The sequence below is a fragment of the Chiloscyllium plagiosum genome, unplaced genomic scaffold (genome assembly GCF_037043375.1).
Source record: "Chiloscyllium plagiosum isolate Xiang-an unplaced genomic scaffold, Cpla_swu_hap1 HiC_scaffold_10, whole genome shotgun sequence".
Lineage (NCBI taxonomy): Eukaryota > Metazoa > Chordata > Chondrichthyes > Orectolobiformes > Hemiscylliidae > Chiloscyllium > Chiloscyllium plagiosum.
This window is the reverse complement of record NW_028270148.1, coordinates 40,857,601-40,880,973: the sequence shown is the minus strand read 5'-3', so window position 1 is coordinate 40,880,973 and position 23,373 is coordinate 40,857,601. Positions and strand designations below refer to the sequence as shown.

The 23,373-nt window shown below is 41.6% G+C and overlaps 1 protein-coding gene across 10 annotated transcripts in view; it reads left to right on the top strand.

Annotated features, from left to right (window-relative positions):
• Positions 1-23,373, top strand: part of mta3 (metastasis associated 1 family, member 3) — a 300,725-nt gene that overhangs the window by 91,018 nt on the left and 186,334 nt on the right. For all 10 annotated transcript variants that reach the window (XM_087991291.1, XM_087991288.1, XM_087991287.1 and 7 more), the window contains one exon: positions 7,104-7,221. In XM_087991291.1, the coding sequence (XP_087847417.1) occupies positions 7,104-7,221 (118 nt within the window). The remainder of the gene's footprint in view (positions 1-7,103; positions 7,222-23,373) is intronic.

Genomic DNA, 23,373 nt, shown 5'->3' with positions numbered 1-23,373 from the left:
GGGAGCCTTTAAACCACTGAGGGAGGGGTGAGAATCAAAGCAAGTGTGCGAAAAGAGAAAAGGCAGTAGATAAGGGGAGCAAGTCAAATAGTCAAGACAGGCAAGAGCTTGGCATCAAATGAGGTAAGATTGATAAATTAAACTCCATTTACTTCAACACAACAGGTAAGGCAGATGAACTTAGGGCATGGTTGAGAACATTGGACTGGGAAATCATAGCTATTACAGTAACATAGCTCAGGGATGGACAAGACTGTCAGTTTAATGTTACGGGGTGTAGATGCTACAGGAAAGATAGAAAAGGGGGACAAGAGAGGAGGGGAGTGGCCTTTTGGTTTAGGAATAACATTACGGCTGTATTTAAGGAGGATATTCATGGATGAAACTAAGAAATAAGAAAAGGATGATCACCTTGTTGGCATTGTATTATAGATGCCCCTCCCAAACAAATAAACTGTCAACAGGAAATTGAGAAGCAAATATGTAAAGAGATCTCAGGTATCTGCAAGAATAATAGCATTGTAATGGTAGGGGATATTAACTTTCCAAACACAGATTGGGACTGTCATGGTTTTAAGGGCTTGGATGGGGAGGAATTTCTTAACTGTGTCCAAGAAAACTTTCTTATTCAATATGTGGATGCACCTACTAGAGAAGGAGTAATACTTGGCCTTCTGTTGGGAAATAAGGCAGGGCAGGTATCAGTTGAAGAGCACTTTGGGGCAAGTGATCATAACTATTTCAAAACTGATAGAATTATGAAAAAGGATACACCGGATCCAAAAGTTAAAGTTCTAAATTGGAGTAAGGCCATTTTTGACAGGAAAAAATTATTTGGGGGAAGCTATTCACAAGTAATAGGTTGGTTGGGAAGTAGGAGGCCTTGAAAAATTAAATAACAAAGGTTCAGAGAAAGTATGTTCCTTTTTAGTCTGAAGGGTAGTATAGGGAATGCTGGATGACTAGAGAAACTGAGGCTCTGGTCAAGAAAAAGGCAGCATATATAGAGTCATAGTCATAGAGATGTACAGCATGGAAACAGACCCTTCGGTCCAACTTGTCCATTCCAATCAGATATCCCAACCTAATCTAGTCCCACTTGCCAGCACCTGGCCCATATCCCTCCGAACCCTTCCTATTCATATACCCATCCAGATGCTTTTTAAATGTTGTAATTGCACTAGCCTCCACCACTTCCTCTGGCAGCTTATTCTGTACACGCATCACCCTCTGTGTGAAAAAGTTGCCCCTTAGCTCTCTTTTACATCGTTCCCCTCTCACTCTAAACCTATGCCCTCCGTTCTGGACTCCACCATCCCAGGGAAAAGACCTTGTCTATTTATCCTATCCATGCCCCTCATGATTTTATATACCTCTATAAGGTCACCCGTCAGCCTCCGACGCTTCAGGGCAAATAGCCCTAGCCTATTCAGCTCAAATCCTCCAACCCTGGCAACATCCTTGTAAACCTTTTCTGAACCCTTTCAAGTTTTATAACTTCCTTCCGATAGAAAGGAAACCAGAATTCCACGCAATATTCCTGTACAGCAGCAACATGATCTCCTAACCCTTGTACTCAATACTCTGACCAATAAAGGAAAACATACCAAACGCCGCCTTCACTATTCTATCGACTCTACTTTCAACTATGAACCTGCACTCCAAGGTCTCTTTGTTCAGCAACACTCCCTAGGACCTTACCATTAAGTGTATAAGTCCTGCTAAGATTTGCTTTCCCAAAATGCAGCACCTCGCAGTTATCTGAATTAAACTCCATCTGCCACTTCTCAGCCCATTGGCCCATCTGGTCAAGATCCTGTTGTGTTCTGAGGTAATCTTCTTCGCTGTCCACTACACCTCCAATTTTGGTGTCATGTCATCTGCAAACTTACTAACTGTACCACCTATGGTCACATCCAAATGACGAAAAGTAGTGGATCCAGCACCGATCCTTGTGGTACTAAACTGGTCACAGGCCTCCAGTCTGAAAAACCGCCTCCAGTCTGAAAAACCACCACCCCCTGCCTTCTGCCTTCCAGCCAGTTCTGTATCCAAATGGCTAATTCTCCCTGTATTCCATGAGATCAAACCTTGCTAACCTGTCTTCTGTGGGGAACCTTGTTGAATGCCTTACTGAAGTCCATATAGATCATGACCAACACTCTGCCCTCATCAATCCTCTTTGTTACTTCTTCAAAAAACTCAGTCAAGTTTGTGAGACATGATTTCCCATGAACAAAGCCATATTGACTAGCCCTAATCAGTCCTTGCCTGTCCAAATATGTGTAAATCCTGTCCCTCAGGATTCCCTCCAACAACTTGCCCACCACCAATATCAAGCTCACTGGTCTGTAGTTCCCTGGCTTGTCCTTACCACCTTTCTTAAATAGTGACCATGTTAGCCAACCTCCAGTCTTCTGGCACCTCACCTGTGACTATCAATAATACAACTATCTCAACAAGGGGCCCAGCAATCACTTCCCTAGCTTCACAGAGTTCTAGGGTACCCCTGATTAGGTCCTGGGGATTTGTTCACCTTATGCGTTTCAAGACATCCAGCAGTTTCTTCTCTGTAATGGGAATTTTTTTTAAGATGTCATCATCTATTTCTCTACACTCGATATCTTCCATGTCCTTCTCAACAGTTAACACTGATGCAAAATAATCGTTTAGTATCTCCCCCAACTCCTGCAGCTCCACACAAAGGCTGCCTTGCTAATGTTTGAGGGGCCTTATTCTCTCTCTAGTTACCCTTTTGTCTTAATGTATTTGTAAAAACCCTTTGGATTCTCCTTAACCCTGTTTGCCAAAGCTATCTCATGTATCCTTTTTGCCCTCCTGATTTCCTTCTTAAGTATATTCCTACTGCCTTTATACTCTTCTAAGGATTCACTCGATCTATCATGTCTATTCTTTTTCTTAACCAAACCCTCAATTTCTCTAGTCATCCAGCACTCCCTACACCTACCAGCCTTTCCTTTCATCCTAACAGGAATATACTGTCTGGACTCTCATTATGTCATTCCTGAAGGCGTCCCATTTTCCAGCCGTCCCTTACCCACAAACATCTGCCCCCAGTCAGCTTTTGAAAGTTCTTGCCTAATACCGTCAAAATTAGCCTTCCTCCAATTTAGAACTTCAACTTTTAGATCTGGTCTATCCTTTTCTATCACTATTTTAAAACTAATAGAATTATGATCACTGGCCCCAAAGTGCTCCCCATTGACACCTCAGTCACCTGCCCTGCCATATTTCCCAAGTTTTGCACCTTCTCTAGTAGGTACATCCACATACTGACTCAGAAAATTTTCTTGTACACACTTAACAAATTCCTCTCCATCTAAACACTTAACACTATGGCAGTCTGAGTCTATGTTTGGAAAGTTAAAATCCCCTACCATAACCACCCTATTATTCTTGCAGATAACTGAGATCTCCCTCCAAATTAGTTGCTCAATTTCCTGCTGACTATTACGGGGTCTATAATATAATCCCAATAAGGTGATCATTCCTTTCTTATTTCTCAATTCCACTCAATAACTTCCTTGGATATATTTCTGCAAATATCCTCCCTAAGTACAGCTGTAATGTTATCCTTTATCAAACACGCCACTTCCCCACCCCCCACCCCCTTTGCCTCCTTTTCTATCCTTCCTGTAGCATTTGAACCTGGAACATTAAGCTGCCAGTCCTATCCATCTCTGAGCCACGTTTCTGTAATTGCTATGGTATCCCAGTCCCATGTTCCGAACCATGCCCTGAGTTCATCTACCTTCCCTTGATGGCCTCTTGCTTTGAAATAAATGCAGTTTAATTTTATCAGTTCTACCTTGTTCTCTGCTTTGTCCCTGCCTGTCCTGACGGCTTGACTCGCCTTTGCTCTCAACTGTACCAGCCTCAGATTGATCTCTTTCCTCACTATCTTCCTGGGTCTCTCGCTGCCACCTCCTGCTCCTCCCTATTCCCTACCTTACTCGTTTAAATCCATCCAAGCAGTTGTAGCAAATCTCCCTGCCAGTATCTTAGTCCCCTTCGAATTCAGGTGTTGTCAGGTATAGACAGCTGGGATTGGGTAATTCTTTAGAGTATACTTAAGAGGAAAATCAGTAAGGCAGAAAGGGGACATGAGATAGCTTTGGCAAATAGAGTTAAGGAGAATTCAAAGAGATCGTAAGGACATTAAGAGCAAAAGAGTGGCCCTGTATGTATGGAACCACAGGAGATGGGTGAGATACTAAATAGATATTTTGCATCATTATTTGTTTTAGAGAAGGACATGGAAGCTAGAGAACTTGGGGAAATAATGTCTTGAAAAGAATCATATTACAGAAGGTGAGGTGCTGGAGGTCTTAAAATGCATAAAGATAGATAAATACCTGGGAGCTGATCAGGTGTTTCCCAGAACTTTGTGGGAAGCTAGGGAAGAGATTGCTGGGCCCCTTGCTGAGATATCATCGACAGCCACAGGTGAGGTGTGGAAGACTGGAGGTCAGCTAATGTGGTACTGTAAGGAAAAATCAGGGAACTACAGACTAGTGAACCTTACATCAGTAGTGGGCATGTTGTTTGAGGGGGATTCTGAGGGATAGGATTTACATGCATTTGGATATGCAAGGACTGATTGGAGTCAACATGGTTTTGTGCATGTTGACTCCAATCAGTCAACCTTGTTCTCTGCTTTGTCCCTGCCTGTCCTGATGGCTTGACTCGCTAACCTGATTGATCTTTTGAAGAGATGACAGGATTGATGAAGGAAAAGTGTTAGATGTCCATATGGCCTTCAGCAAAGCATTTGAAAAGGTTCTGCATGGTAGACTGGTTAGTAAGGTTAGATCATGAGGGATCTGGGAGAGCTAGCCAATTGGATACTCAACTGGCTTGAAGGGAGGAGACGGAGGGTGGTGGCGGAGGGTTGCTTTTCAGACTGAAAGCCTGTGACCAGTAGTGTGCCAAAAGGATTGGTGCTGACTCCACTGCTTTTCGTCATTAATATGATTTGGAAGTGAATATCAGAGATAGCAAGTTTGCGCCCGAAAGAGACCTAGCGTTTCAGGTGCATAGTTCAAAGAACAAAGAAAATTTACAGCCTCGGAACAGGCCCTTTGGCCCTCCAAGCCTGAGCCGATCCAAATGTACTGTCTAAACCTGTCGGTCAATTCCTAAACATTTGTATCCTTCTGCTCCCCACCTACTCATGCATCTAACCAGACGCATCTTAAATGAATCTACCATGTCTGTCTCTACCACCTCTGCTGGCAACGCATTCCAAACGTCCACCACCCTCTGTGTGAAGTTCCTTGAAAGTGGAGTCATAGATAGACAGGGTGGTGAAGAAGAAGTTTGGCACACTTGCCTTCATTGGTCAGCCATTAAGTTTAGGAGTTGGGATGTCGTGTTGTGGCTGTACAGGACATTGGTGAGGCCTCTGCATACAATTCTGGTTGCCCTACCCTATCCCTATAATCCCGCATTTCCCATAGCTAATCCACCTAACCTACACATCTCTGGACATTGTGGGAAATTTGACATAGCTAATCCACCTAACCTGCTCATCTTTGGACTGTGAGAGAAAACCAGAGCACCGGAGGAACCCCACATATACATGGGGAGAAAGTGTAAACTTCACATCGACAATCATCCAAGACTGAAATTGAACCTGTGTTCCTGGCGCTGTGAGGCAGCAGTGTTAACCACTGAGCCACTGTGCTGCTTTGCTAATCTTATTTACCCTCTGCCATTTGCACATGGCTTTGGCAGTCATACAAAATGGTTACTTCTGTGGTTCTGCTTTCTAATTTAGTCCTGAGTTGTTAATAATTCCTCAACGAACCTTTTTTCCCAGTCCTACCTATGTCACTGGTATCAATGTGGGCCACAATAATTGGATCCTTTCCCTCCAAGTTCCTCTAAAACCCAGACGAATGTCTCGAGCCTGGTAGGCAACATTGTCTTCAAGACTCTCTGGCTTTGTTGAAGAGAACAATATCTACTCCACTAACTATACTCCCGTTTTCTCTTGAATGGCTATCTCTCCCATGCAGCTGTGGTCAGTTTGCTCATTCTTCTTGTAGTCTTTGCCCTCCTGCATGCTAGAAGCAAGAACTTTGTGTCTCAGCACTGGCTGAGGCTTTTCCAAAGCTAAGTTCTAGTTCCCTATATCTTCCTCACTTGCAGTTACACCCTCTTGTCTCTGACCACAAATCTCATTTAGTTAAAGGGGTGTGGCAGCTTCTTGAAATATTGTACCTTTCTCCCCACCCTGATATGTCATGATATCCATGTCATCAACTCGGAGCTGAAGTTCATCAGGTAGCCATCACTTGCTGCAGATACCGTCATAATTAACTTAGATATTATGAACTTTTCAACTGTAATCTTCTATTTTAAACCAATTGGCGAAATGAAAACCACAGAAGAAATGCACACTGATTACCCTCCTGTCTCCCTGTAATGTCGCATTTTAGTTCTTTTAGGAAGAAGTAAGTTGAAGGGTCTCTCTGCTTCTGATTTTTATCTCCCGCTTTCGATGCCCTTCCCACTTTCTGCTGTTCTCTTTATGAAGCTTCTGACCTGCTGTCTCACGTTGTTTGAAAAGCTGCTGCCTCTAGTTTCTGTCCTTTTCTTTTTAATCTGCTGTCCATGCTTTCCGTCATGCTATTTCAGAAACACTAGCTCCTCTTTCTTGCTCAGTCTGCTTCACAATGATGCTGACTTGTTGCACACTCTTCCCAGTCAGAGTTGACTTGTCCAGTTGTCTTTTTCTAGTTTAGTATAAATTATTGTGGTTTTTTGAAATTTGGTGTTCTGACATTTTCATGGAGTATGGATGACAAAAGAAAAGTGTGTAAGATGATGTTTGTTTCATTAGTATCCAAGGAATGTATGAATTCCAAGGCTGAACATGGCTTTAGAACTTAGTTTCAGTTTTTCATTACTTAAGTGCAGACTTTGTGAATGATTAAAATTAGGACAATAGTACATCTTTATAGTGTGCATCATTTTCTATTCTGTGGAGTGAAATTTAATTTTGATTGCTTTTTGATGATTCTTTGTGTTTGGCAGTTGTCATATAGCCCTTTCAAATGCTTATTTTCTTTTTACAGGATGGATTTTTCTACTCTTTAGTCTATGATCCCTCACAGAAAACGCTTCTGGCAGACAAAGGAGAAATACGAGTAGGCTCACGATACCAAGCAGATATTACAGACATGCTGAATGAAGGTAAGAATGATATTTTGTTGAGACACTTGAACTGCTACCTTCAAGAAGGAATGGTATTTTATATATACAACTTGCCTAAAGATCATTATAACTATATAACCAACTTAATTTTGAGAACTGTAGGTTCTCTGATATAATAGTCTGGCAATAATACCACTAGGCGATCCCTTCCCTAATGTTTTATCTTTTAAAATAACACTTTTTTTCGGTGCTGATGTAATTTAGAAGCCATAATCAATCTTGTAAATGTCACAAAAAAGCAATTTATTACATTTCTAAAACAGTTTAAAATGCCGTATTGGTTAGATGTGGCCTTGGATCTGCAAATTCCCAATATATTAAATGCTTAGTTCGTACAATGTGACTAAACAGGATGACATTCCTCCATAGCGAGGAGGAAATGGAAAAATTCTATTTCATAATCTAAAGCTACAGAACCACATTGTAAGAAGAATGGAACAAGTATGCTATCTTCTTACTTTCTTGACAGAGCAAACTTGCATACAGTCACGGCAGGTGGTGGAATTTGAATTCAATAAATGTGTAGAATTAAGAATCTAATGATGACTATGAATCCATTGTTGATTGTTGGAAAAAACCCATTTGGTTCACTCATATCCTTCAGGGATGCAAACTGCCATCCTTACCTGGCCTACATGTGACTCCAGACCCATAGCAATGTGGTTGATTCTTAACTGCCCTCTTGGCAATTAGGGATGGGCAGTAAATACTGCCTAACCAGCGACACCCTCATCCTGTGAACGTATAAAGAAAATAAATTGTATGTTTTCAGTTCTCCTTTCTAATCTAAAGTTGTGATGTAGCAATTTTAACATCCGTTGACCAAAGTGTAACTAATTAGAAAAATTATTGTCCTTCATTGTGGAAATGCACCATAACTCACTTTGTGTTTATAGAAGCTCTTTGCTGGAAAGTGATCTTTTGTTTTAAAGCTTTATAATGGCTCTATATTCAAAACATTAATTGTGCAAAGATTTTGTAATGAAAGCAACGTAAAATTCTATGGAGTCTTCTGGAAAAATGAAGAAAAAGAAGCTCGATGGTGTAGTCTTCATATATCTTGAATACTTGGAAAGTTAAATAGAGAATCATAGCAAACCAAACTGATGTAATGCTGAAAAAGGCACATTTTGTTGAAGTTTTTCATTTTTTACTCATCAGCACATCACAAGGACCAATGTAAAGGGTTAACAATTGTTATTTAAGTTTAAACGAAGCTTAGCACTTAACTGTCATTGTCATCGTAACTGGTGCATTCTCCATAGCAATGCCTCTACCAATCAGTCCACTTGTCAACCAATCAGCATTCTTTTGCCATGCTATATACAGTGGTATTTCCCTTTACATTAGTGTTATTACAAATGTCCTGATGAATGTAAAACAAAAAGCTTTGACGAGATGTATCATTTTTTTTCTGCAGTTATCAAGTTAAGCAGATTGGTGTTTGAGAATGAAAGCATTTGACAAACTTTTTCATTTCATTTTTCGCTTGAAAAAGAATGACTACCATGCCACGATACAAGTTTCATTTCAAAATTCATGCAGAAGATTTTGGCCTTGAAGTAACTAGATATGAATTGGAGTTGATAAAATAGTTAATTTTTATGTTAAAAAAATTCTAGCATAGGATGAGAGCATTACTGACGAGGCGAAAGTGAGTACTGCAGATGCTGGAGGTGAGAGCCAAGAAAAACTCAGGTCAGGCAGCATCCGAGGAGCAGGAAATCACTGACAAGACCAGTATTTTATGCCTTTCTCTAATTGCAGTGAGAATATGGCAATGAGGCAATGTTTTGAACTGCCATGCCATCCCATCTCGCATAGGTGCAGCTGCAATGCTTTTATGAAGGAAGTTCCAGGTTATTGACCCAGCAGTGTAAAGGGATCACTAATTACAGTTCCAGGTCAGGTTGGTTTGTGTTTTGTAGACCAACTTGCAGATGGTGATATTCCTGTGTGCCAGTTTGTGATATTGCTAAAACAGAACAAGGAAGGTGAGCAATCACATAAAATTGTATTATGTTGGATCACATAAAATTGTATTATGTTGGTGAGGCAATACCTTGAGTTCTTAATCACATTTTTGATTTCGTAGAGTTGTACAAGATAGTACTGTAATAGCAAAATAGCACAAGTTCAGTCAACTCTGATGCATATTAGGAAGATTATTACATGTGGAGTTATCATTAATAGTTTGTGTTCAAACTGAAGTGACAAAGAAAGAACTCTGTGACGCCATCACTGATGATTTGGATGTTGTTTCTGGATGGATGAATGCAAATGGACTAATTACCTTGCCTCCTATTTTGTGACCTTGATAGTTTTGAATAACAGTCTTTAAAAGTCTAACTTGTAGAATGATGAGACCTGGTAGCAATCATAGAAGGAAGTGTCTGCTGACACAGTCATGCAATGTTAAATTCTAACTGTGCGTGCTCACTATCTATGTTTTGAATGCACATACACATGTGCAATATAAAGCTGATTGTAATTTTTTTAAAAATTTCTATTTTATTGCATTTTTTTCTTTTCACCTATTTGTTCTTTTTTTTCCATTTTTAAGGATTTGTTAGTTTTTTTTCTGTCTTTATTTTAATTTATTTCACAGACTTTGCTGCCACCATGCATCATCGCAGATGTCAGCAAATGCAAATGTCAGTAGAATGAAGAAAGAGGACACTTTACCCATTACCAACTCATTGAAAGAGAAACTGTCTCACTCCCCTACTTTTTTCCTTCCATCACTGCACTCCTTCAACTTTATTTTTAATTTTATTCCAAAGGCTGATATCAAATCTGCATCCACATCTATCAGGTTATGAATTTAAAATCCTAACAGTTAATGAACAAATGAAATAGTTTTTCTTCATGTCACCTCTAGTTAATTTACTCGTCACCTTAAAGTTGTACTAACTGAAATTCCTTTGTTTACTGTTTTCTTTAACAAGCTGTCCCAAATCTCATAGTTGCTGCTCTAAGTAACTCCAATCTAACATCAATATTATAATGTCTCATTCCTGATCCATTTTATTAAATCTCTTTATTGTCTCCAAAGTCTACACCACAAATGGAACTACTCTCAAAGACATTTGTTTTCTTTATAGTTTGATGAATTAAAGGCAGTTAACTAAAGGCAGTTAAATAGTAAAGGAATTGTGTGTGCAAACATTGAACGATTCTGGTTGGTTCCTTGTGAAAACAGAACTTAACAGTGAAATGTCTGTCATTAATGGATTAATTTGTTTTTATTTCTATTGTAGGGAATAATTAGGAAATTCATTTGATCCTTCTTTTACACAAAGCCTTTTCCTTCTCATCATTTGATGAAATGCCTTGGAATATTTCTTGCTTAAAAGCTACGTTATTGATTTAAAAATTGTTATGAAAGTGTGTTGACATTTACAAGAAAATCCCATAACAGTCGCATTAGAATATGCAAGAATATTCTACTGTGCTTCACAGAGCTATTAGGTAAAAGTAAATTTCAACAGTTGGAACTTGCTGTCATGTAATTAAACAAAGGCTTTGAAAATGCAGGATCCTGATGACTATGTGTTGATCAAGCCTTTGAAAACAAGAGTCCAGAGAAAGTATATTCCTGTTAGGGTGAAAGGAAAGGTTGGTAGGTATAGGGAATGCTGGATGACTAAAGAAATTGAGATTTTGGTTAAGAAAAAGAAGGAAGCATGTGTCAGGTATAGACAGGATAGATGGAGTGATTCCTGAGAAGAGTATAAAGGAAGTAGGAGTATACTTAAGAGGGACATCAGGAAGGTAAAAAGGGGACATGAGATACCTTTGGCAAATAGAGTTAAGCAGAATCCAGAGAGTTTTTACAAATGCAGTAGGGACAAAAAGGTAACTAGGGAGAGAATAGGACCCCTCAAAGATCAGCAAGGCGGCTTTTGAATGGAGTTGCAGAAAATGGGGGAGATACTCAACGAGTATTTTGCATCAGTATTTCCTGTGGCAGAGGACATGGAACATATAAAATGTAGAGAAATCGAGGGTGACATCTTGGAAACTGTCCATATTACAGAGGAGGAAAGTTCTGGATGTCTTGAAATGTGTAAACATGGATAAATCCCCAGGACCTGATCAGGTGTTCCCTAGTATTCTGTGTGAAGCTAGGGAGGTGATTGCTGGGCCTCTTACTGAGATATTTGTATCATCAATAGTCATAGGTGAGGTGCCAGAAGACTGGAGGGTGGCTAACGTGGTGCCATGTTTAAGAAAGATGGAAAGAACAAGCCAGGGAACTATAGATCAGTGAGCCTGACCTCAATGGTGTGCAAGTTGTTGGAGGGAATCCTGAGGGACAGGATGGACATGTATTTGGAAAGGCAAGGACTGATTAGAGATAGTCAACATGGCTTTATGCGTGGGAAATCATGTCTCACAAACTTGATTGAATTTTTTGAAGAAGTAACAAAGAGGATTGATGGGGACAGAACGGTGGACGTGATTTATATGGGCTTCAGTAAGGCATTCAACAAGGTTCTCCATGGGAGACTGGTTAGTAAGGTTAGATCTCATGGAATACAGGGAGAACTAGCTATTTGGATACAGAACTGGCTCAAAGGTAGAAGCAAGAGGGTAGTGGTGTAAGGTTGTTTTTCAGACTGGAGGCCTGTGACCAGTGGAGTGCCACAAGGATCGGTGCTGAGTCCAATACTTTTCGTCATTTATATAAATGATTTGGTTGTGAGCATAAGAGGAATAGTTAATAAGTTTGTAGATGACACCAAAATTGGAGGTGTAGTGGACAGCCAAGAAGGTTTTCTCTGATTACAACGGGATCTTGATCAGATGGGCTAATGGGCTGAGAAGTGGCAGATGGAGTTTAATTTAGATAAATGCGAGGTGCTGCATTTTGAGAAAGCAAATCTTAGCAGGACTTATACATTTAATGGTTCAGTGTTGCTGAACAAAGAGATCTTGGTGTGCAGGTTCATAGCTCCTTGAAAGTGGAGTCACAGGCAGATAGGATAGTGAAGAAGGCATTTGGTATGCTTTCCTTTATTGGTCAGAGTATTGAGTACAGGAGTTGGGAGGTCATGTTGCGGCTGCACAGGACATTGGTTAGGCCACTGTTGGAATATTGCGTGCAATTCTGGTCTCCTTCCTATCGGAAAGATGTTGTGAAACTTGAAAGGGTTCAGAAAAGATTTACAAGGATGTTGCCAGGGTTGGAGGATTTGAGCTGTAGGGAGAGGCTGAACAGGCTGGGGCTGTTTTCCTTGGAGCGTTGGAGGCTGAGGGGTGACCTTATAGAGGTTTACAAAATCATGAGGGGCATTGATGGGATAAATAGACAAAGTCTTTTCCCTGGGGTGGGGGAGTCCAGAACCGGAGAGCATAGGTTTAGGGTGAGAGGGGAAAGATATAAAAGAGACCTAAGGGGCAACGTTTTCACTCAGAGGGTGGTACGTGTATGGAATGAGCTGCCAGAGGGAGTGATGGAGGCTGGTACAAGTGCAACATTTAAGAGGCATTTGGATGGGTATATGAATAGAAAGGGTTTGGAGGGATATGGGCCAGGTGCTGGCAGGTGGGACTAGATTGGGTTGGGATATCTGGTTGGCATGGACTGGTTGGACCGAAGGGTCTATTTCTGTGCTGTATATCTTTATGACTCTACTAAGCTAAACCCATTTTGAAAAGAGAATTGATATGTCGGTATGAGAATTCCTCTGCATTTCTGTCCTGAGCTTTCAACTCTGGTCTCTCTAGAGCTTGATGCTAGAAGCCAAAACACACCCCTTTTACCGCAGTAACTGCTGTGATTCAGAATTTAAATGTCCAAGGGCACCTCAACAAGTTACAGAGAGAAGGTATGTGAGCCAAGTGCTTGAAAGGATGAAGTAGCAGTGGGTGGATGAGGGAATAAAGTGATGTGCTTGTGTGAGGGGATGGAATGGTGTGGTTTTAGATGAGGGGACAGGGTGTGTGAGGAGCTGGAAGACTCGGCTTTGTAGGGGAGAAGTTACTGCAGGTTTCAATCCCTTTCGGTAACTATCCAGGTGGAGATGTCAGAAGCCTTTGAAATCCCTGACTCTAAATCATTTGGTGATTTTTTTTCAGAGAGTTACAGACACTGAGTAATTACACATCAGAAGCTTCAATTCACCATCCAATTATCGTGTAGTCAGTGTGCCAAGGTTTCTAAGAGCTGTCCTGCATCTGTCAATTCATCTAGTTTCTAACTATCTACAGACAGGAAGATCTGGGCCCATGTTTTGGATCCGATCTTCTGAGCTGAAAAGGCCTTCTGTCATTTTGGATATGTCCTTAAAACAATATGTGAGCGAGATAGCATTTTTAGTTTCCAACACAAGTCATGAATAAGTGAAATTTTGGGTTATAATTTTATTTCATGTGGACAACATCTCTTAAGTTTTCTTCATTCATTTTCCTTGTATTTTATCAGAAAATTCAATTAGATTCACAAAGCATCGTCTCTGTTTTACAATCTGTGCTGGCTGTCCTCAATGAACTTGAACCTGCTCAAAGTGCATGTTGATTTGTTTTCTCCATAGATTTTGTGCCTAAACTATACCATCACTGCTGTTAGACTGACTGGTATGTGGCTTCTACAGATGCCCTTACAACCTTTCTTATAAAGGGGTGTCTCATGTTTCATTTGCCACTGTCCAATCCTCTCACAGCTGCTTATGTCCAGGCAAGATTGGAAGATTACAGCAAATCCTTCCACCAGTTTCACTCCCATTCTCCTTAGCAATTGGGGATGCAGCCACCCAGAACAGGCTTATGTACTCTAAGCATAATCAGCCTTTCCTATTCATTGTATTATGTTTCATGCTGGTAATTCTGCTTCTGTTTATAGATTGTCAGCAACCTCTTCCTTAATATTTAGAAAAGTACTTAATGAAAGGCTATTTAACAACATTGAAGCTTCTGGGATAGGAAGGCAGGTGCCACTTTGGATTTTAATTAAAGGCATAAAGGTAGTGATTGTTAATTTTTTTCAGTTGAATGGAAATGTTTCCCATTGTTCACTTCTCAGGCCATTGTTTTCTTTTGATGTTTATATATAACTTAGCATTAGAATTGAATAACATATTTGCCAATGGTATCAAACTTGGAGGTAAAAAATAAGGATGCAATTTGAGATATGCTAGTAGAATATACAGAGAAATTACAGATGGAATTTAGTACAGAGAACTGAGGTGATGCACTTAGAATAGGGAGAGGCAAAATAGACTAAATGGTATTATGGAGAAACTGGGAATAATGGAGGTTGATAAATTTGATAGAGATATACAATATTTTGTGCTTGCCAGTGAATGAGAGCATGTGAACAAAGATTTAGCATTTTAGGCAAGAGATGCAAGGAGGGTGCAAGATGGAAAGAAGAGTCAGATTTTCTTTTTATTTGTCAATGCGAAATGGATATTGCTGGCTGGATCAGCATTTATTGCCCATCCCTAGTTACCCTTGAGAGAGTGTGGTAAGCGGCAACTAGGGATGGGCAATATAGGCAATCCCTGACTTACGAACATCTGACCCCACAGAGGGGTGTGACAGTATTAATTATAAAGATCCGACATGCAGACATTTCCTCATATTTACAAACGGCTATTTTATGTTCCTCCTGTACTGTGTTCCGACTTGCATACAAATTGGCTTGTGAACATGATCAAGAATGGAACCTGTTCGCAACCTAGGGTTTGCCTGTATGTACTGGCCCAGCCAGTGATAACCACACCACTTGAATAATTTGAAAAAAAAGAGTCTGATGTGACTTCTCATTTTTCAAAACATCAACTTTTTTTATTTCTTCACAAATGCTGCGCAGTCTGTTGGGATTTTGCAGCATTTTCTGATTTTATTTCAGATTTCCACTACCTGCAATATTTTACTTCCATACGGTAATGGCCTGAAGCGTGTTGCTTATGAGTTACTGGAAGTGGAGACAATAAACGATTCCAAAAATAAATTGAATGAGAACTTGTAATGATAGGGGGTTGTCTATAGAGAGCCGATGTGGGTTTGATGGGTCAAATGATAGCCTCCTTTGCCCTCATGATACCATTACTATTCCGTTCATGATGGAATTAAAGCAAGCTGAATTTTATTAAATGTCTATGTTCCAGAAGATATAGATGGCTAAAATCCACCATACCAGGCAACATCCTGGTAAACCTGTTCTGTACCCTCTTCAAAACATCCATATCCTTCTGGTACTGTGGTCACCATATCTGTACACAATATTCCAAATGGTTAGCACTGCTGCCTCACAGCGCCAGAGACCTGGGTTCAATTCCCGCCTCAGGCGACTGACTGTGTGGAGTTTGCACGTTCTCCCCATGTCTGCGTGGGTTTCCTCCGGGTGCTCCGGTTTCCTCCCACAGTCACAAAGATGTGCAGGTCAGGTGAATTGGCCATGCTAAATTGCCCCTAGTGTTAGGTAAGGGGTAAATGTAGGGGTATGGGTGGATTGCGCTTCGGCGGTCGGTGTGGACTTGTTGGGCCAAAGGGCCTGTTTCCACACTGTAATGTAATGTAATAATGTAGTATAATGTAGTGTAAAGTTCTATAAAGCTGCAGCATAACTTGCCTATCCTTATACTCAATGACCCTTCCAATGATGGCAAGCATGCCATTGGTCTTCTTTTACAACCTTATCTACCTGTGCTGCCACCTTCAGTGATCTGTGGACCTGCACACCCAGATCACTTTGCATATCAGTACTCCTAAGGGTTCTGCCATTCACTGAATAATTTCCACCTGTACTTGACCTTCGAAAATGCATCATCTCACATTTGTCCAGATTGAACTGCATCTGCTATTTTTCTGCCCATGCCTCCAACTGATCTATGTCCTGCTGTATTCTTTGACAGTCCTCCTCATTGTCAGCAACACCTTCAATCTTTGTATCACCACAAACTTACTAATTAGACTAGCTACAATTTCCTCCAAATCATTTATATAGACTACAAACAGCAGAGGACCCAGCATTGATCCTTGTGGAACACCACTGATCACAGCACTCCATTCTGAAAAGCATCCTTTCACTGCTACCCTCAGTTTCTTATGACTAAGCCAATTTTGTATCCATCTGTTTTGCAGTTCTTTATAAGGTCGCCCCTCAGCCTACAGCGCTCCCGAGAAAAAAAAAGCCCTGGCCTATTAAGTTTCTCTTTATAATTCAAACTCTCTTGTCCCGGCAATATCCTTGTAGTTTTTTTCTGCACCATCTCAAGTTTAACATCCTATAGAAGATGTCCAGTTTCTTTGGTTGTTGAAGCTGTACTCACCCAAGTAAGTGGACAGTTCCACTTCACTCCTGACTTGTGTGCTTTATTGATGGGCAGGCATTGGACAAACTGATGGTGAGTTACACACTTTAGCATTCCTAGCTCTTGACCTGCTCTTGTGACCACAGTATTTATATTAGATTAGATTAGATTAGATTACTTACAGTGTGGAAACAGGCCCTTCGGCCCAACAAGTCCACACCGACCCGCCGAAGCGTAACCAACCCAGACCCATTCTCCTACATTTATCCCTTCACCTAACACTACGGGCAATTTAGCGTGGCCAATTCACCTAACCTGCACATTTTTGGATTGTGGGAGGAAACCGGACCACCCGGAGGAAACCCACGCAGACACGGGGGGAATGTGCAAACTCCACACAGAGAGTCGCCTGAGGCGGGAATTGAACCCGGGTCTCTGGCGCTGTTAAGCAGCAGTGCTAACCACTGTGCTACCGTGCCGCCCACATATGGCAGGTCCAGTTTAGTTTCTGGTCACTGGCAACATCCAAAATGTTGACAGTGGGGGATTCAGCAATGGTAATGCCATTGAAAATCAAGGAGTGATTGTTAGATTCTGTGTTGTTATAGATGGTCATCATGTGGCATTTGTGTGGGAGGAATGGTATTTCCCACTTGTTAGTCCAAGCCTGGATGTTGTCCAGATTTTGCAACAAATGTATGTTGTAAAGTTGTATATTTAAATTTGCATTCATAACAAAATATTTTACATTCAAAACAGTGTACAGTTCCTCTTATGACACGCACCAGCTATGGCCCAATAACAAGAAGCTCACCCACCTCTTTGACTGTTTTGAAGCTCTCGCAAATGACTGAGCTTCTGGCTCAACATTGTTATCAAAGCTGCTAGGCTAACAGTTTGAGAAACTATAAGAGGATAATGATTTTCAAAATAGCTCTTCAATAGCTCATGGGGAGGCAATGGCTTAGTGGTTTTATCTCTGAACTGTTAATCCAGAGACCCAGTTAATGTTCTGGCAGATGGTGGAATTTGAATTCTTTTTTTAAAATCTGGAATTAAGAGTCTAATGATGACAATGAATCCTTTGTCAATTGTTGGAAAATCTATCTTGCTCACTAATATTCTTCAGGGAAAGACACTGTCATCCACATCTGGTCTGGTCTACATGTGACTCCAGACCCACAGCACTGTGGTTGATTCTTAAACTATCCTCTGGGCAATAAATGTTTGCCTAGCTAGCGAAGTCTTTATCCACTGAGTGAATAAGAACAAGTTGCAAAATTGCAGTTAGATAGCTAAATTGCAGTTAGTTTGATGGATTTACCACAGTTTCATATTGCCGAATGATTCAATTCTTAGATTGTTACTTCTTTATTCTCAATCCATGGTAACTAAATTCATTGAAATTAACTGAATATTTACTAAATTGGTTGACCTTATTTTTAATGGGCTCTTCTATTCCTGAAGAAGGGCTTATGCCCGAAAAGTCGATTCTCCTGTTCCTTGGATGCTGCCTGACCTGCTGCGCTTTTCCAGCAACACATTTTCAGCTCTGATCTCCAGCATCTGCAGCCCTCACTTTCTCCTCTTCTATCTCACAATCTACAATATTTGTTTTCCAGTTCTATTGCACTGCTATTTAATTGCCTAGGAATGCTCCTGTGGTTCTTGTGCATCCCGGAGCTCTTTTCTTTCCCTCTATTAGTGGACAGCATAGTGGCTTTGTGGTTAGCACCGCTGCCTCACAGCGTCAGGGACTCGGGTTTGATTCCCACCTCGGGCGACTGTCTGTGTGGAGTTTGCACATTCTCCCCATGTCTGCGTGGGTTTCATCTGGGTGTTCTGGTTTCCTCTCTCAATCCAAAGATGTGCAGGTCAGATGAATTGGCCAAGCTAAATTGCCCGTAGTGTTAGGTGCATTAGTCAGGGGTAAATATAGGGTAGAGGAATAGGTCTGGGTGGGTTACTCTTCGGAGGGTCGGTGTGGATTTATTGCACTGAAGGGCCTGTTTCCACACTGTAGGGAATCTAATCTAAAAGATGCATTCTTAAACCAGATATCAGTGAAAAACGTCTCAGACCCATGGGCAAGAGCTTCTCTTTCTTCCTGCAACAACAGATTTCTCCAAAAAAAGCAAACTGCTTCAGATGCTGAAACTTTGTTGGGAACGGACGAGACTCACTGTGTGTTGCCTCCCAGGTGCCAGGGTCCGTGATGTCTCAGATCGTATCTTTGGGGTCCTGAAGGGAGAGGGTGACCAGCCTCAAGTCGTGGTCCATGTAGGAGCCAACGACATGGGTAGAAAGAGGGATAGGGATGTAATGCAGGATTTCAGGGAGCTAGGGTGGAAGCTGAGAGCTAGAACAAACAGAGTTATTATCTCTGGTTTGTTACCTATGCCACGTGATAGCGAGGCAAGGAATAGGGAGAGATATCAGCTAAACACAAGGTTGCAAGGATGGTGCAGGAGGGAGGGTTTCAGGTACTTGGATAATTGGGGCTCATTATGGGGAAGGTGGGACCTGTACAAACAGGGCGGTCTTCATTTGAACCAGAGGGGTACTAATATCCTGGGTGGGAAATTTGCTGGTGCTATTCGGGTGGGTTTAAAATAGCTCAGCAGGGGGATGGGAACCTGAGGTGTAGTTGCACTGCACAGGAGGATGAGAGTAGGGAGGACACGGACAGGATTTCAGGGTCACAGGAATGTGCTGGTAGACAGCAAACTGGTTTGAAATGTGTCTACTTCAACGCCAGAAGTATCCGAAATAAGGTAGGTGAGCTTGCAGCATGGATAGGTACCTGGGACTTCGATGTTGTGGCCATTTCAGAGACATGGATAGACCAAGGTTAGGAATGGATGTTGCAGGTTCCAGGGTTTAGAGCTTTTATTAAGAACAGGCAAGGGGTAAAAGAGGGGGAGGTGTGGCCTTGTTAGTCAAGCATAGTATAATGGTAGCTGAGAGAACTTTTGACGAGGACTTGTCAACTGAGGTGGCGTGGGCTGAGGTTAGAAACAGGAGAGGAGAGGTCACACTGCTTGGAGTTTTTTTATAGGCCTCCGCAGAGTTGCAGGGAGGTGGAAGAGAGGATTGGCAGAACCATTCTGGGTAGGAGTGAAAGAAACAGGGTGGTCATTATGGGGGACTTTAACTTCCCCAACATTGACTGGAAATGCTATAAATCTAGTACGTCGATGGATCAGTTTTTGTCCAATGTGTACAGGAGGGTTTCCTGACACAATGTGTAGACGGGCCGACAAGAGGAGAGGCCACACTGGATCTGGTGCTTGGTAATGAACCAGGCCAGATGTTTGATTTAGTTGTAGGTGAACACTTTGGAGAGAGTGACCATAATTCAGTTACGTTTAATTTAGCGATGGAAAGGGATAGGTACATGCCACAGGTCAAGAATTATCGATGGGGCAAGGGCAATTATAATGCGATAAGGCAAGAATTAGGATGCATAGAATGGGGTAGCAAAATGCAGGGGATGCAGACATTGGAAATGTGGGGCTGGTTTAAGGAACAGATATTGCGTGTCCTTGATAGATATATCCCTGTCAGGCCGGTAGGAAGTGATAAGGTAAGGGAACCGTGGTTTACTACAGAAATTGCACCTCTTGTTAAACAGAAGAAGGAGGCTTGTATGTTGATGAGGCAAGATGGTTCAGATGAGGCGATGGAGAGTTACAGATCAGCTAGGAAGGATTTAAAGAGAGAGTTAAGAGCAAAGAGAGGACACGAGCAGTCTTTAGCAAATAGAATAAAGGAGAATCCTCAAGCTTTCTATAGGTATGTGAGGAATAAAAGAATGACTAGGGTAGCAATAGGGCCAGTCAAAGACAGAAGTGGGAAGTTGAGTGTGGACCCTGTGGAGATCGGAGAGGTGCTAAACGAACATTTCTCATCGGTTTTCACTCAGGAAGAGGAAAGTATTGTAGAGGCGGGCACGCACGGTGGCTCAGTGGTTAGCACTGCTGCCTCACAGCACCAGGGCCCCAGGTTCAATTTCAGCCTTGGGCGACTGTCTGTGTGGAGTTTGCACATTCTCCCCGTATGGGTGGGTTTTTTCTGGGTGCTCCGGTTTCCTCCCACAGTCCAAAGCTGTGCAGGTCAGGTGAATTGGCTGCGCTAAATTGCCCATAGTGTTAGGTACATCAGACAGAGGGAAATGGGACTGAGTGGGTTACTCTTTGGAGGGTCGGTGTGGGCTTGTTGGGCCAAAGGGCCTGTTTCTACACTGTAGGGAATCTAATCTAATCTAAGAGGAGAAGAATGAGGTACGAGATATTAGACTAGAAAGGATTGAGGTTTGTTACGAACAGGTGTTATCAATTCTAGAAGGAGTGAAAGCAGACAAGTTCCCTGGGCCTGATGGGATTTATCTGAGGATTCTCTGGGAAGCTAGGGAGGAGATAGCAGAGCCTTTGACTTTGATATTTGAGTTGTCATTTTTTACAGGTTTAGTACCAGAGGACTGGAGGATTGCAAATGTGCATTGCTCAAGAAGGGCAGTAGAGATGACCCAGGTAATTATAGACCAGTGAGCCTTACTTCTGTTGTAGGAAAGGTTTTGGAAAGGATTATAAGAGATAAGATTTATAATCATCTAGCAAGCAACAATTTGATTTCAGATAGTCAGCATGGTTTCGTCAAGGGCAGGTCATGTTTCACAAACCTCATTGAGTTTTTTGAGAAGGTGACCAAGCATGTAGATCAGGGTAGGGCAGTTGACGTGGTATACATGGACTTCAGTAAAGCCTTTGATAAGGTTCCACATGGTAGGCTGTTGGAGAAAATGCAGAGACATGGAATTTAGGGTGATTTAGTAGTTTGAATTAGAAACTGGTTTTCTGAAAGAAGGCAGTGTGTAGTGGTTGATGGAAAATATTCAGCCTGGAGTCCGGTTACTAGTGATGTGCCACAAGGATCTGTTTTGGCACCGCTACTGTTTGTCATTTTCATAAATGACTCAGACGCAGGCATAGGTAGATGGATGACACTAAAGTCGGTGGAGTAGTGGACAGTTTGGAAGAATGTTACAGGTTGTAGCGGGACTTAGATAAACTGCAGAATTGGGCTGAGACATGGCAAATGGAGTTCAATGCAGCTAAATGTGAGGTGATGCACTTTGGGAAGAATAACAGGATGGCAGAGTACTTGGTCAGTGGAAAGATTCTTGGTAGTGTGGATGTGCAGAGGGATCTTGGAGTCCATGTTCATAGATCCTTGAAAGTTGCCACCCAGGTGGATAGTGCTGTTAAGAAGGCATACGGTGTGTTAGGTTTCATTCGTAGAGGGATTGAGTTCCGGAGCCGCAATATCATGCTGAAACTATACAATATGCTAGTGTGGCCACACTTGGAATATTGTGTACAGTTCTGCTTGCCATATTTCTGGAAGGATGTGGAAGCATTGGAAAAGGTGCAGAGGAGATTTACCAGGATGTTGCCTGGTCTGGAGGGAATGTCTTATGAAGAAAGGCTGAGAGACTTGGGTCTGTTCTCATTGGAAAGAACAAGGCTAAGAGGGGATTTGATAGAGACATACAAGATGATCAGAGGATTAGATAGGGTAGATAATGAAAGTCTTTTTCCGAGGATGATGACGTCAGCTTGTGCAAGGGGACATAACTATAAATTGAGGGGTGATAGATTTAAGACAGACATCAGAGGCAGGTTCTTTACACAGAGAGTGGTAAGGGCGTGGAATGCCCTACCTGCCAATGTAGTTAACTCAGCCACATTAGGGAGATTTAAACAATCCTTGGTTAAGCACATAGATGATGATGAGATAGTGTAGGGGGACGAGCTGAGAATAGTTCACAGGTCGGCGCTACATCGAGGGCCGAAGGGCCTGTTCTGCGCTGTGTTGTTCTATGTTCTAAAACCGAAAAGGGAAAATGTTGAAGGAACTCTGATATCTGGCAGTATCTGAGGAGAGAGAAATAAAGTTAATGTTTGATATGCTTTCTCTCTCTATCTGATTCGATGCCCTGGATTATTGTCCTGGGTTTATTCATTGGAAATTGTTACCTGTGCTTTTGTCTAACGTCTGTCAAATTATGTTAGTTTCTCATGAAGCAACTGTCATTGGGAAGTGCATTTGAATGGAGGACTTATCTCGATACTTCAGATGTCTGCTTTGACAGTAATTCACAAGCATTCACTTATTGTCGTAATACCAGCTCAACGGTACTTCAAATATGCTTGAAGATTCATCCCGAACAGCCTCATAACATTTCAAATGAGGATCAGTATTGACCAAGTCATACTGTACGTTTCCAGCATGGTGCAGTTTTTAAGGTTATCTTTTAAATTGCAGGCATGATACCTACTACACTACCAGCGAGGTGAAAAATAACCTCATTAAAGAGGGCAGAAGTAACTAGAAAAATTTAATTGAAAGCTTTGCCTCAGTGGCAGTCTCTTGTTTTTATATCAGAAGGACTTTTTTCATATTAGCTTGGCTCAAATTTCAAAGCAGTACTGAAGGAATTTTGGATTATGTGAAGTGTCATTTTTGGGTGAGACACTAAGTGAGGTTCTAACCTGGGTGAATGCAAAAGATACCATGGGACTACTTAAATAATCATGGGAGAGTCATCCTAGCACCATGGCTAGCATTTATCATACAAGACCACAAGTAATAGATTGTCAGATAATTCATGTACTGTTTGTTGGATCTTGCATGCACATTGACTCCTGAACTATGTATTACGCTTCATCTCAAGGACGTGAGAGCTGCTATATAAATGCAGTTAACCCATTTTTCTCAAGAGTAAGGTTTAGGAGATGGAGAATTTGCTGCAAACAGGTTTCTACCCCCAACAGAAGCTTCTGAGGTTTTATTTTTGCTTAAGAAT